General features: G+C 37.3%; 1 protein-coding gene across 8 annotated transcripts in view; it reads right to left on the bottom strand.

Annotated features, from left to right (window-relative positions):
• The window catches only part of CCDC66 (coiled-coil domain containing 66), a 50,080-nt gene extending 36,660 nt beyond the window's left edge, over window positions 1–13,420 (bottom strand). For 3 of the 8 annotated variants that reach the window (XM_043587693.1, XM_043587695.1, XM_043587696.1), the window contains exons 1-4: window positions 13,334–13,400; window positions 11,660–11,724; window positions 10,994–11,019; window positions 1,416–1,860 (exon numbers count right to left, since the gene is read on the bottom strand). In XM_043587693.1, the coding sequence (XP_043443628.1) occupies window positions 1,416–1,860; window positions 10,994–11,019; window positions 11,660–11,724; window positions 13,334–13,344 (547 nt within the window). In that variant the 5' untranslated portion in view covers window positions 13,345–13,400. Of the gene's footprint in view, window positions 1–1,415; window positions 1,861–9,250; window positions 9,297–10,993; window positions 11,020–11,659; window positions 11,725–13,333 lie in introns of those variants that run through there. The other 5 variants (XM_043587690.1, XM_043587692.1, XM_043587698.1 and 2 more) reach the window with 4 other exon arrangements.
• Between the last annotated feature and the right edge of the window lie 662 nt (window positions 13,421–14,082).

Here is a 14,082-nt window from a genome sequence, read left to right as displayed (position 1 = left end):
GTTTTAAAATTAACACTAAAATTACACATATTACAATACCTTATCTTGGCATACTGCTACACACTTTAAAAATACTGCCTTAACATTACCAAAGTAATTACCTCTCACAGCAATCCTTCAGTAGGTATTATCGTTCCCTTTTGTCAAAAAAGGAAACTGAGCCCAGCGGTTAAATGGTCCAGAAGATCTATATAATCTCGTGTCAAATATGAAAACAAACAAGCAACAACAACAAAAACCCTCCATTTACTCCTGTTGATAATATTTTTACAAATAATATAATACAAATCACAACTTAAAGGAGAATAAATGCAAACAGCTTTATGAAAAACTCATTACCTTGTCCTTATTTTTCTCATTTAGCTGGGAAATCAATGGAAAACTTTATTATGGACCACTGTCTCTATGCCTCTGTTATATCTGTTACAAATGTTTTATACAGGTTCCTATGCTTGGCTCAAACACTGTTCTAATTCTTCCTCAATGTGCTAGTTTTCCCAGTGAAGAGAAAGCATATTTAATATGCAGGTCAATACATGATTAGACAAATTCTGCCTTCAACTTTGTTGATGTTATCTCTCACTATGCATAGTAAGTTTTTATTTTTTGTTCTCTAGGCTACAATTCTAGCCTCTAAAGACCCAGCTCCCTCATTTTACAAAGAATAATCTAGACCAAGAGAAGGTAAATTACTCCAACTTGTCCCCAAGTCAGTTGTGGGGCCTCTTTCTGGTGACTGTTAATTTTAATTTATTTCATTATCGCCTAACAAAATTTGAATGATATTTCTACTCATATTAATTCCTTAGCTCAAAGCTGAAACTGGAAGGCTTTTAAAAACATAACACAATGCCCTAATGAAACAGAAGACATGTGACACTCTACTACTCCTTCCAAATCTATGTTTTACATTGGTTAAAAAGATAGTGCTGCCAATCCTCAACGTAGATTAAGGGTGAAAGAAGGCAAAATGCAGGAGCCAGGAAAAAATCTTTTCAGCAACTCAAGTCAAATATTCAAAGTAAAGTTTCCCTCAATTTTCACTAGAAATTCTATAGTGGTCTTTTAAAACATTTAATATAATTATTGTTAATGTAAGTAGAGCCTTCTATATTCTAAAATAAGTACCATAGCTTTTTTACTCTAGAGTCCACAGAATTGGGTTTCTTAAGGCTATGGTACCATGATTGTACTGTGTTTTGAGCATTAACCTTAAAATGTGGCACATTATAACTATACAAGTAATTCTGCATGAGAAAACTGTTCTCTAAAAGAATAATTATTTTAAAAGATTGTTACACAGTAACTTAGAATTTAAGAGGCACAGTTATATCAAATCCAATGAATGAGAAATTTGAAAACAAGTACATATTGGTAAAGTTAATATTAATTAAAACTTCAAAAAAAAACCTTACATGTTTCCTCCTTTCCATTTTCAATCAGGGAAATAGATCCATTCCCTTGGTTCACAGTCATCAAAATCTGTTGTAGTTGGTCTTGTGTTAGACACACCAAACTGCTCTTCATATTTTCAGCTGTGATGTGTTTTTGGCAAAGCTTCTCTTTAGATACTATAGATGTATTTATGGTGTTTCTAGTCTTCTGTATATTGGGGGTGGCAGGTAAAATCTCTTTCTGGACATAAAGACAGTCTTTATCTACATACTGCTTGCATAAATCCTTAGTGGGTGAAAAAGTCATACTATTTTTTTCACCTTTTGCCTGTGAAGTTTCTGAACCCATTCTCTTCTTTTGCAAAAGTTTTCCACTCTTGATACAAGTATTTTGTGTTGATTTTAGAATGTATCCAGTTTGTTTTGTTCTTAATGGACATTTTGCAATCTTGGTCTTATTTCCCATCTGTTAAAACACGAGAAATTTATACTTTATAACAGCCCATGAAAAAATCAAACAATTATCTTTATTTATATTGTCTGTGATGTCAGGCTTCTAAATTTTTTTTCCATTTTGCTGTTAAAAGATTATATCCATGAGAAAATAACATTTAACCTTTGCAAATCTACTTGAAAGCTTCATCAACAACTGGAAATTATTTTATTTCAAGATAATGAATACAGAAGAATTTTCATTCTAGCTGTTGTAGAATATCTCCATTCTACTCCAGCTTGGAATCTCATGTCATGATTATACCACTCATACTACCAATTTTCTTTATAGGTATCTATAGACCTGTGCATTAGTAACTTAGGTTAGTTACGCCTTGAATAACTTAACTTGTGGGTCGACATCCCTCTAGCGTAACTCCTGTCTTAATTATTAGTGCTTTCATATCCACATAGATCATTTTTCCAATTCCCTGGCCTCTCATTTCCTTAACTCGGTTTTTCTACTCTTGTCCTCCAAGCTACCTCGGTTACTCATTCCCATAGTGATATCTTATATTGACCTTGTTACTCCTAACTTGCAATCCCTCCATAATCTCAATTTCAATCACGGCACAATGACCAACACTCTCCTTGCATATCCCAATTCTGATAATTCTTTAACTCATCTGGGATCTATAATCTATTGATTCTACTACCTTCCTCTTGTCCTCATTTCCTTCCTTAAATTCCACAATCAACCAAAACCACCATTGCCTTCCATTCCCAACTCCTGCTCTGACACACACTTTGCAAATCCCCAAACTGGTAAAATCTAACTCTTCATCACCTACTTTGTGCCTGCACTACTCAGGAAGAAAAATACCAAGCCACAATATTTAGTTTCACCTTAAATACATAGCCCAAACAACATGCTACCCTACAGTCAAACATTTCCCAAATTCATTTACTCTTAACAATTTCAACTTTCTCCTCTTTCCCAAATTCCTAACACTTTCTTTCATAACTTATTCTCAGCTGAAAATCTTGATCAATATTTCACTAAAAATCTTATAGAGAAGCATTCTGAAAAAACTTCAAGAAATTTCTACCACCAAATCTGTACCAGCATCAATAGTCATGCAAACCTGCTTGTACTCCTGTTATTCATACATATTCATATAACCCGTTCTCAGGGATCTTTCTCCAGCAATTCTTTGCTTTCTCCTGAATCAACTGTTTCTTTTCTGCTGGATCACATCATTTTTTATCACCTTAAAAAATACATGATTCGGGGCGCCTGGGTGGCGCAGTCAGTTAAGCGTCTGACTTCAGCCAGGTCACGATCTCGCAGTCCGTGAGTTCGAGCCCCGCGTCGGGCTCTGGGCTGATGGCTCAGAGCCTGGAGCCAGTTTCCGATTCTGTGTCTCCCTCTCTCTCTGCCCCTCCCCCGTTCATGCTCTGTCTCTCTCTGTCCCAAAAATAAATAAACGTTGAAAAAAAAAATTAAAAAAAAAAAAAATACATGATTCCACTTTCTCCTCTCATCTCCCATAATCCCATTCCCAACAAGCTTTCACCCACACGACTCCACTAAAACTCATCAAGGTCACTAATAACTTTTATGTTGCAAATCCAGTGACTGATTCTCAGATCCTCATCCTAACATTATTATCAGCATGTGACACAGTTGATTATTCCTTCTATTTTGAATACTTAAAAAAAATTTAATATTTATTTTTGAGAGACACAGAGCATGAGTAGGGGAGAAGCAGAGAGACGAGAGACCGAAGCAGGCTCCAGGCTCTGATCTGTCAGCACAGAGTCCGACATGGGGCTCAAATTCACAAACTGTGAGATCATGAGCTGAAAAGTCCGATGCTCAGCCAACTGAGCCACCCAGGGGCCCCAACTCCTTCCACTTTGAATCACTTTCTCTACTTCACTTCCAGGACTCCACAATCCTGGTTCTTGCTGCTCCTTTCCCCCAGACCTCTTAAAGTTGCTCAGTCCCAGGATCTCTTCTCTAAGTTACCTCATTCACTTGCTAATTTCTTTTACCCTTGTGGCTCTAAATATTACCCATATACTGAGGACTCCCAAATTTGTCTCCAGCATGGAACTCTCCCCTAACTTAAGGTTCCATCTGTCTATCCAAACACTTCCACTGGGTTTCTAATAGCCATTTAAAACTCGGCATGCCCCACATAACCTATGAAAAGAATTCACAGTGACAAAAGTACATTATACACAGGACTTCCAAACGTTCTCATATTTATCATTTAATGAAATATATACATTCCTGCAAAGTCTGCTATGGACTGTGTATATGTGCACACACAGATTGGATAGGATCAAATAAAATTGTCTTTAATTACAAAAAAAAAAAAAAAAAAAAAGCCTCAGCAAGCCCCAAATCAAACTCTTGATCTCCCACATGCCCCTAAATAACTTCCTCCTTTCAGAGGAAGCTACCCATGCCAAAAATTTTGGAATTATCTCTCATATGCCACACTTGTCATCAAACCTTGTTTTGCTCCATCTTCAAAATATATCCTGAATCTGACCACTCCTGAACATTTCTTGTGCCCTCTACTCCAAGCCATTATAATGCTCTTGCCTGAATTTCTAAAAGCCTGCTTTTCCTACTTCTGCCTTCACTTCCCAGTCTGTGCTCAGCACAGCAGCCACAGGGTACCTTAGTAGGTAAAGTCACATCATGTCACTTTTTTCAAAAGCTTCTAAGGCCTTCCTATCTTACTTAGGAAGAAAACTGAACTTCTTACTCTGACCTAATGATCTGCACATGCTTCACATTTTATCCCCTTACCTGATCTCTCTGATCTCATTTTGTCTTAGCCTCCAGACACGTGGGCTTCTTATTCCTTGAATAAGACTCTCCTAATTTCAGGCCTCAGCATTAGTCAATCCCTCTACCTGGGCCATTCTTCGAAGACCTCATGGTTTATGTACTCACCTCCTTCAAATCTTTGCTCCAACATCACTGGCTCAGTGAGGTCTTCTCTGACCAACTGATTTAAATTTGCAGGTTTCCTGTTCTCCCTCACTCTCTCACCTACCTAACACTTCCTTTTCCAAAGACTGCTGTGCCCCTAAAGTGACTGTGCCTCTTCCCTTTCTCTTTTTCCCTATAGCACTTTTCATCTTGTGACATTGTATATTTTGCTTACTGTATGCCCATTCAACGCAATCTTCTTTTTTTAATGTTTATTTTTGAGACAGAGCGTGAGCAGGGGAGGGGCAGAGAGACAGGGAGACAGAACCAGAAGCAGGTTCCAGGCTCCGCGCTGTCAGCACAGAGCCCGAAGCAGCACTCGGACCCACGAACTGTGAGATTATGATCTGAGCTGAAGTTGGATGCTTAACTGACTGAGCCACCCCAAGTGCCTCTATTCGTTTCCAATGTAAACTCCCTAGGGCAGAGATTTTTTATACTTTGTCCACTGTATAGCTCCAGTACAGAACAATGAGTGGAACAAAATAGGTGTTGAGTGAATTTTTTGTTGACTACCCTCAACTACGCTATTTTAAAGACTGAATTATCTCTCTCCCCCATATTTATTCCCCTTTCCAAAATATCCTATTTCTGTGGCACTGTTGTCCTAATCTCTCAGACCAGTAAGCATGGAGTCATCTTTAACTTTATCCTCTTTCATGGTCTTCTTTGGCTTATAAACAAGTATTGGTCATTTCTTCCTTTCAAATCTTTTTCTCACCATTTACATGATGATAAGCCTAAATTCAGGTTTTCATTACCACACTACTAGATTACAGTCTGCCTAATTCATACCTTTCCTCTATTAATCCATTATACATTTCAGTAAATCCAATTAACCGAAAGTAATTCAACACTCATTTAGTCACTATTAACTGTTGCTTTTTATGTGCTCACCAATACAGAAAAGCACTAGAGGTGTAAAAATGAAGAAGATATTTGCTGTCAAACAGTAGGGCAGATGCCCCACGACTTTCACCCGGCTTATCATATCCCAACTCTCCTGGTCTTTCAGTAACTTATATAATATACAACCACACTTAAACCAATTAGCCATTCACATTTCACCTGACTTTTCAAAATGTACCTGTAGTATCAGCCACAGATCTGTTATTCTCTTCACCTCATCCAAATCCTATTTGCTCCTAGCTTCAGGCTTTTGATAATACCAATGTAATTGGTACCACAATGTAAAATGCCTTTTATCCTCTCATCCCTGTGGCTATTTTAATATAACTAATTCTCTGAGAAATGGCAAACTTGAATACATACTGTAAATTAGGCTAGGTAGGAAACAAGATGAGTTGAAAAGCATTTTTCCACCTAAAGGAGGCAGTCACCATCAGAACCAGCCTACACTGCCAAACAGGAATCCAGTATTTCAAGAGAACCAAAAATGACAGATTTTACATTAAACTCTCCAATGTTTAGATACTGGCAATTCACTCTAGTTTTTGAAAACCATTGTGTGGAATAAGCAAATTATTAGCAGACTGCATGTAGCTTATACAGCTGAGCCCTACCACCTCAGACTCCAACTACAGCTCCTACTTTCTCACCCTTCTTTGACTCATATGGGCCTTTTTTTGGTCACTAATAGTTGAGCATTTTGTTTCTCTAATCAGTTGCTCATTCAAACTAAGTGCAGTGCATGCCATTAACATATCTTGAAGTCATTTGTCCCCTTTTTACCATTTCACTAGCCACCACCCATGTTCAAGAACTTATGACTCTCCCTGGACCATATTTGGCCCATAACTATGGTCTCTCAGTTACAATCTGTCCTTTGTAGGGCTGTCCGAAGCCCTATCCTACAACACAAATTATACCGTATCTACTCCACTTTTCAAAAATACTTTAATGCTCCCTACATACAAATCAAGAAGTTCAAATTCTTTAAGTATATATTTAAACTCTTTAAAGGGTGCCTGGCTGTCTCAGTCTGTTAAGCATCTGACTCCTGACTTCAGCTCAGGTCACGATCTCAGTTCATGAGATCGGGCTCTGCATCGGACTCTTGCACTGATGGCGCAGAGCCTGCTTGGGATTCTCTCTCTCCATCTGTCTCTGCCCCCTCCCCTACTCATGCTCTCAAAATAAATAAAATTAAAAAAAAATTAAACTCTTTAAGACTAAACCCTCCCCTAAGCTTTATGTTCTATACTTCCCTGAGATACACACTATTCCCCAAATGCAAATTAGGCTTTCTATCTTGGTATTGTGCCCAGTATTTTCTCTGAACTTAGAATACACTCCCCTACCTCTTTACCTATAAATATCTGCCTGATCTTTTAAGTTCTAATTAAAATGTCACCTCGTTTATGAAGCATTCCCTGGTCTCCTCAAACCACAAAGAGCTGCTCTTTGCAGTGTTGTCTGCCTTTTATAACCCTACTGTGGTATACATTATCCTACTATAGTACACATCATATTCTACTTGTAATATAGTTATTTACCTGACACCCTCACTTCCAAAACACAAGGACCAGGTTTTGCTCATTTCCTTTCTTTCAATCACAGAAGAAATAAAGCCAAGAATGGCACTCTACTAGAATTTTAAATCTTCAGTAAATCCTTGTTAAATAAAAACTTACTAATTGACGATCTAATTTAAATAGAATTATCCTGCAAAATTTCACTTACAAAAAAAAATAGACCAAAAAATCTTCTAAAAATATTTAATAAAATGGGGGTAGGGGGGTGGGCAGGAAGGGCAATGATGTGGCATGAGGTCAATATATCCTCAGCTCAATTCTGATTATTTTTTGTAGCTAAATGGCAGGGGAGGAAAAAAAAAATAACAAAACCAATAAATGGAAGCAGCAAAAGATCATGAACTACCAAATAAACATTCAATTATGTTCAGGTTACTTATTAAGAAAAAGCAATCTAGACCAAATAATTCCAAGTGTTTACTGGATTATGTGAATTTTAATAGATCAAAACAGATCAAGTTTTCATGTCAAAATTTTTACATAGCCAAATTGTTTTTTAACTAGTTTTAATTCTATCAATATTTTTCATAATACAATGTCCAATGAATTTGTTTAGTACTGGCTGACTTTATCATTTATATGGGGCCAGGATGCCAAAGCTAGAAAGAATCAGAGAAAAGTAACATTTTAAGATATAAAATGTGCTACTTAACACTAATATTGTGTATATCCTTTTGCATGACACCATTCTGCTTCTCACATGTAGAAATACCTATGAAAAAAATTTTTTAATGTTTTATATTTCAACTAATACGTGTGACAATTTTTTTTAATGTTTGTTTTTGAGAGAGAGAGAGACAAAGTGCAAGCAGGGCAGGGGCAGACAGAGAGCAAGACAGAGAACCTGAAGCAGGCTCTAGGCTATGAGCTGTCAGTACAGAGCCTGACCTGGGGCTCGAACTCACAAACCTCAAGATAATGGCCTGAGCCAAAGTCAGACACAACCAACAGAGCCACCCAGGCGCCCAAGTGACAATTTTAAGTGTAAGAGTTTAGAAGTTTATTCATTTATTTTGAGAGAGAGCAGGGGAGGGGCAGAGAGAGTGAGAGAAAGAGAATCCTAACCAGGTTCCACACTGTCAGTGCAGAGCCCAATGCAGGGCTCAATCCCACGAATCAAGTGATCATGACCTGAGCCAAAGAGTCAGACATTTAATCAACTGAGCAACCCAGGTGCCCGAGTATAAGAGTTTAGAATTTATAAATTACTCATGACACTGAATCATTAACATTTCTTTCATTTCTCTTCCTAAAAGCTTAAGAAATTAAACTGGTAACCACCTTTAACTTCATATTCCTTACCACGGATTTAAAAAAAATGCAGAAGGGATTTTGAAAAATTTAAAAAGTACTCGGACCACAGAGGTGTTAAACTTAATCATGACGAGATGAGAGTTCAGCTGTGTTTAAAGAGCACACTATGGGGCGCCTGGGTGGCTCAGTCGGTTTAGCGTCCGACTTCGGCTCAGGTCATCATCTCACAGTCTGTGGGTTCGAGCCCCGCATCAGGATCTGTGCTGACAGCTCAGAGCCTGGAGCCTGCTTCCGATTCTGTGTCTCCCTCTCTCTCTGCCCCTCCCCTGCTCATGCTCTGTCTCTCTCTGTCGCAAAAATAAATTAAAAAAAAAATTATTAAAAAAATTTAAAAAATAAAAAAAAATAAAGAGCACACTATGACAATGACAGTAATTCAACCTATGAGGAAAGGGAAAACCAGAACTGTAGGTAGGTGTTGTAGTCACTCAGGAGCTTCTCCCAGTAGAAGAAAAACACTATGAAGAGAGAATTCATGAATAACTTATGGAAAAGAGAATCCAACATAAAGCTGAATGAGATTTGGGAAATTAAAAACAGATTTAAGCAAAAAAAAAAAAAAAAAAAAAAAAAAGACAAGTACTACTATCTTTGTATTTTACCTTCTGTGAGGAGCAAAGAAAGAAATGAGGAAGATCTCAGCAACCCCTATAAATAAGGGAAGAGAAGCTCCTTAAAGTAAAATCAATCTAGAAGGGAGACTTAGGTTTCATCAGAATTTTTTCCCCAGCTTTATTAAGGTATAATTGACAATTAAAAACTGTATATATTTAAGGCGTACAACTAGATGATTTCATAAATGCATACACTGTGAAATAGTCACCACAATCAAGGAAATTAACATATCCATCACCTTATATAGTTACCATCATCAGTATTTTGAAGTCTCAAAAGCAAGAGGAATAAAATCAAACAATTTGCTCCAAGACAGTGAATAATAATTTAAGATCAACATCGACTGAGACATAGTTACTCTGGAAAAAAAGAATCCTAGAATAAAATATTTTTAGATTGCTAACAGAATCTTGTGATGATTCTATCAAAAGTCCAAGACTAGTAATTTTATTATAGGCATGAAAGGAGATCGCCATATGTTCTAGGCTGGTTAAAAAGACAATAAAATGTCTTCACAAAATGTGGTGACTGAAGCAAATCCATTAAGGACATTGATGGAAGAAGAAACAGGTGAAAGAAAACTGAGGTCAAGGGAAGATGGAAACCAACTATTACAAGCAGCTTTTTATCTAAGAGCTAAAAAAGGGGTGCTGTAGTTGTTAATGTGACTCAAATAAAATAATTAGTTCCAATATTTTAATAGAGCAGGACCAGGAAAAAATATATAATTTGCATTCTGTGATTTTAAAAAGCACACAAGGTATACAACTATATACCATATTCTGAGAGATAATTTTTACTGGTAACATGTGGAATTACTGATTATCATCACCCATTTATGAAGTCATTATTATGCTCGGTACTCAAGGAACTTCACCTTGATCAAACCTGGAAAAAAGAGCAAAGCCATCAAGAGCTCAGAGTTGAAAAGTGCCACATCGTCCAAATTGAGCTCTATTCACAGAAACACAAAAGACTTTAAGATGCTACAATGATAAAGGAAAAAGGAGGGCTACAGTGAATTATGGAAGAGATGAAATTTCTGCTCCTATTAATCTAAACATGGAAAAAAAATAGGGAACAAGAAAAGTATGATATCAAAAAACTGTGAAAGTGGTACTGTATTTTGTAGAAAAAGTCACTATGGGTTCCTGATAAAAATTTAAAAGGAAAATTATCATTAAGCTCAAGTACGACCTCTTAAAGGAAAAGGCAAAATGCATGTAAGTCTGTGAATCAGATACACCGTTTTGATGTGGGAAAATGGAATTTGAATATGAAAAGAAAAATATTCTCATTTTAAAGAATATGTATTTTTAAAGATCTTAGGAACTGCACTGTCCAGTGTAGTAACTACTAAATTTGCACTCAAAATTAAATAAAATTAAAAATTCACTTCCTTAGTCATACTAGCCACATTTTAAGTGCTAAATAACCACGTATGACTAGTTGCTGACGACCATATTAGAAAACAATGATCTTAGAATATTTCCATCATCACAAAAAGATTTACTAGGCAGCACTGATGTAGAGAAAAATGTTCTATACAGCTTTTTAAACTGAAAAATTATGATCCCATTTCTGTGAAAGGACCAGCCTGAAAGCAAGAGAACAATAACTCCTCATCATTATCCCAAACCCATTATGATAATTTCACAGGAATTCTTTTCAAACCACTATAAAGAAAACCACATTTTACATTCAAAAACAGGTCAGGTCATTTGGCTTACCTTCACAGAATATTTTGATTTACATTCTACAAAAGAAAAAAATAATTACTGAGCCATCAAACAAAAACACACTAAGGCAGTCACAAAATAAATTTTAATTAGCATTGTTTTAAGAAGGTATTTAATAGAAATATTAACCCCAGAAGCATTAACTTTAGGTCCTGAGTGTTCTAACTTTTACAGAATAGTTCAAGAATTTCTATTTCACTTCTATTTATTTTCCAAGATAAAGCTATAAACAGATCAGGAAAAAAAAAAATAGTAATATGAATGAGCGGACTACCAAAGTTTACTGAGTTTTAAAACTAATAGTAAAAATGATTTTAGCAACTGTGGTCTTACTACAAATTTAATTTTCTCAAACTACATTCTTTATATACACAGAACATAATTACACAAACTTCACCCAGATTATCCATTAGGCAACATATTAAACATTAAAATATACTGGGACATTTAAGTTTTATGAATAAATACTGAGAGTGGTAAGCAGTGACGTAATCTGACTTTACTTGGCTAAAAATAAATCTGAAAAAGTGAAAACAGCTTTTTGCAAAGAATCATTTAAATATTACTCTATTATAAGCAAAAAGTACATTAAACTCATATGAATTTTAGGTAGGAATATAAAAGTTAACATTTTAGGTTTCCAGTAACACAGCATACCATATGGAGACAATATTAACTTGGTTTTTCCATCCAATAATTCAGTTTCAAGCTTTAAACCATCTCTGAAAAATAAAAGAAAGTTGTCATTTTTAAGAAACAGCAAAGTTTTAAAGAGAAATGAAATACTCATTTGAATCTTGAAAATATATACGTTCTTCCCAATTTATACAAGAACTGTAAATATTAAACCATTCTTTTAATTAAAATCGTTTTTCAATCCAAGATAAAACTAAACACTCAGAAAATTCCTGAAACTTTCCAATAATAAAAGAATTTATTACCTTTAACATGAAACTTCGTATTTTACTGGTAAGCAATGAATTCAATTATCATGCCATTATTTAACTCTTATAAATCCAGACTGGAAAAAATGCTGTTACCAAAACTCTCCACCTAAGTTAAAGTAGCAAAACATATCTAACTACTATTTGTTCATGACTAATACATTCTATGGCCTGCTACATCATTAATCTGAAAGTGGCCTGTAACATTGCCACCACTGTTACTAACTTTTTGAGCACACTGACACTTTGTTACTATAACAACAATAAATCTGTAATAAGTTTTGGCTGTTATAATTTATTTGTGCATGTCCTATGCAAGAGCACAAAGTTAACGGTAGACACTACCAAGGTAACTTGTACAAATCAAGGTCCTAATAAAAATTCCACTGAAAATAAAAATAGTCCACATTTAATTCACTGTTTCCTAAAAGTGGGGGAGGAATAAGTGTGGGTCAATAAACATCAATGGGGACAAATGTGATGTCTAAGAGACAAAATTAAATCCAGCGGGATCACCCAAGGAAAAAGAGAAAGGTTGAAAAAAAGTCTCATTGGGAACACAAAACTGTAGTGTTGGTAAGTAGAGGAAATCAAAATACCCTGTTTTATTAAAACAGTGGGGGAAAACGGACTTTAAAAGTTTCCCTGTTGCAGCGTTAGAATACTCCATGTTTACGCGTTCGTGAAACTCAACAAACAAAAGAATGAAACCGAAAAGTACGTCTGTTCAGTATTACTGCACTGTAAACTCCTTTAGGGGCAGCCTGTCTTATTTATTTTTCTCTCTACAGATTCTAGGATACAAAATTCATTTGCTAAATGATGTGTAGTCTGAGTTTGGTAACTTTTCATCTTCTTAAAACATGAACTTCCCCATCACTTCCCTGCAACAGTCCTTTTTACTCAACAAACTTAATGAGGGCCTATTAGGGGCCAAGCACTGGCAATGCATCGGTTGCTCAAGACTCGGTTCCCCGCATTACGGGCGTTAAACGCCTGTGGGCGCTCCGACAACCTGCAGAGACGCCAAAGGCGCAAAAAAAAAAAAAAAAAAACCAGGGCCGGGGCCAGGATTTCTCCCCGGGAAGCCACTAAACTTTATCTCTCCATCTGCCCTTACTGCTTTCCGCCTCTCTTCCCTCACCACCGTGAGGTTAATGAGAGGGCGGAAAGGAGGTCCCGGACAGATTTACTGCCAGTAACGTTGTGCAAAAGCGGCGGCGGCGACAAACGCCGTCCCGGGCCTCTGGTCCCCTCTCCGCCACAGGCAGCCGAACAATGCCGTATGAGGCGGCGCAAGCCGGGAAGGTGTTCCACGAAGGATTCCAAGGGCCAACCCAGCCTCACCCCGTCTCCGCTAGAGACCACCCTTCTCGCCCCAGCTTACCCTAAGTTCATGGCCTGACCTCTCGCTCTCTCCACGAACGCTCAGGTCCCCTGTGTATGCCGGTTGCCTCCGCCGCTCAACAAGCGCTACGCCCATTGGATACGGTGATACCGGCGAGCTGGGAGAACAGACCAATCAGAATTAGTCGTGCTGGAGGGTGCTCTCTCTACCGGGGAGAAGCCACTGTGGAGACCCGCTGGGTTAGCCTGGCATCAGGCGCTTCGCCCTCGTTCTTGGGTAGTGGGGATCTTCGTTCGTTGGAGTTGTAGGCACACCACCCTCCTCCCTCCGCCCCTAGTTCACTCGAACCCCCCAGAGAAGTGCCTCAGCTCAGGTGGAGGTGGCAAAAATATGGAAAAACTAAAAACATAAGCTTTTTAGGAAATAAACATTTCCCGTATTTCGTATTTGTAAGAGAGGGTTATTCGGGTATAAAATAAATTGGGAGTGGGGACCTGGGGAGAGACTCCTAGGTCCGGTACAGGGTTTGTCCTGTTTCTGGCTCTGACCTCCGCAGGAAGCCTAATGCATTGTAACTCTTTTTTAAATGGCAACAATCACAAGTACTGAATTTCAGCTCTTTTGTGCAGACTGGGAGCTAAGGGCTTTAGGTCTATTGAAGCTTTACATTATCTCTGAGGCACAGAGAGGTTAATCAAACAGTTTAACCCCGGAGCCCATGTTCCGAACTAGTGTTTTATGAGTCTAACTGCTGTTAGTTCTTAAAAATCTAAATTTAAACGTACTTC

This window comes from Prionailurus bengalensis, chromosome A2, assembly GCF_016509475.1.
Source record: "Prionailurus bengalensis isolate Pbe53 chromosome A2, Fcat_Pben_1.1_paternal_pri, whole genome shotgun sequence".
Taxonomy (NCBI): Eukaryota; Metazoa; Chordata; class Mammalia; order Carnivora; family Felidae; genus Prionailurus; species Prionailurus bengalensis.
This window is presented reverse-complemented; position numbering and strand designations above follow the sequence as displayed.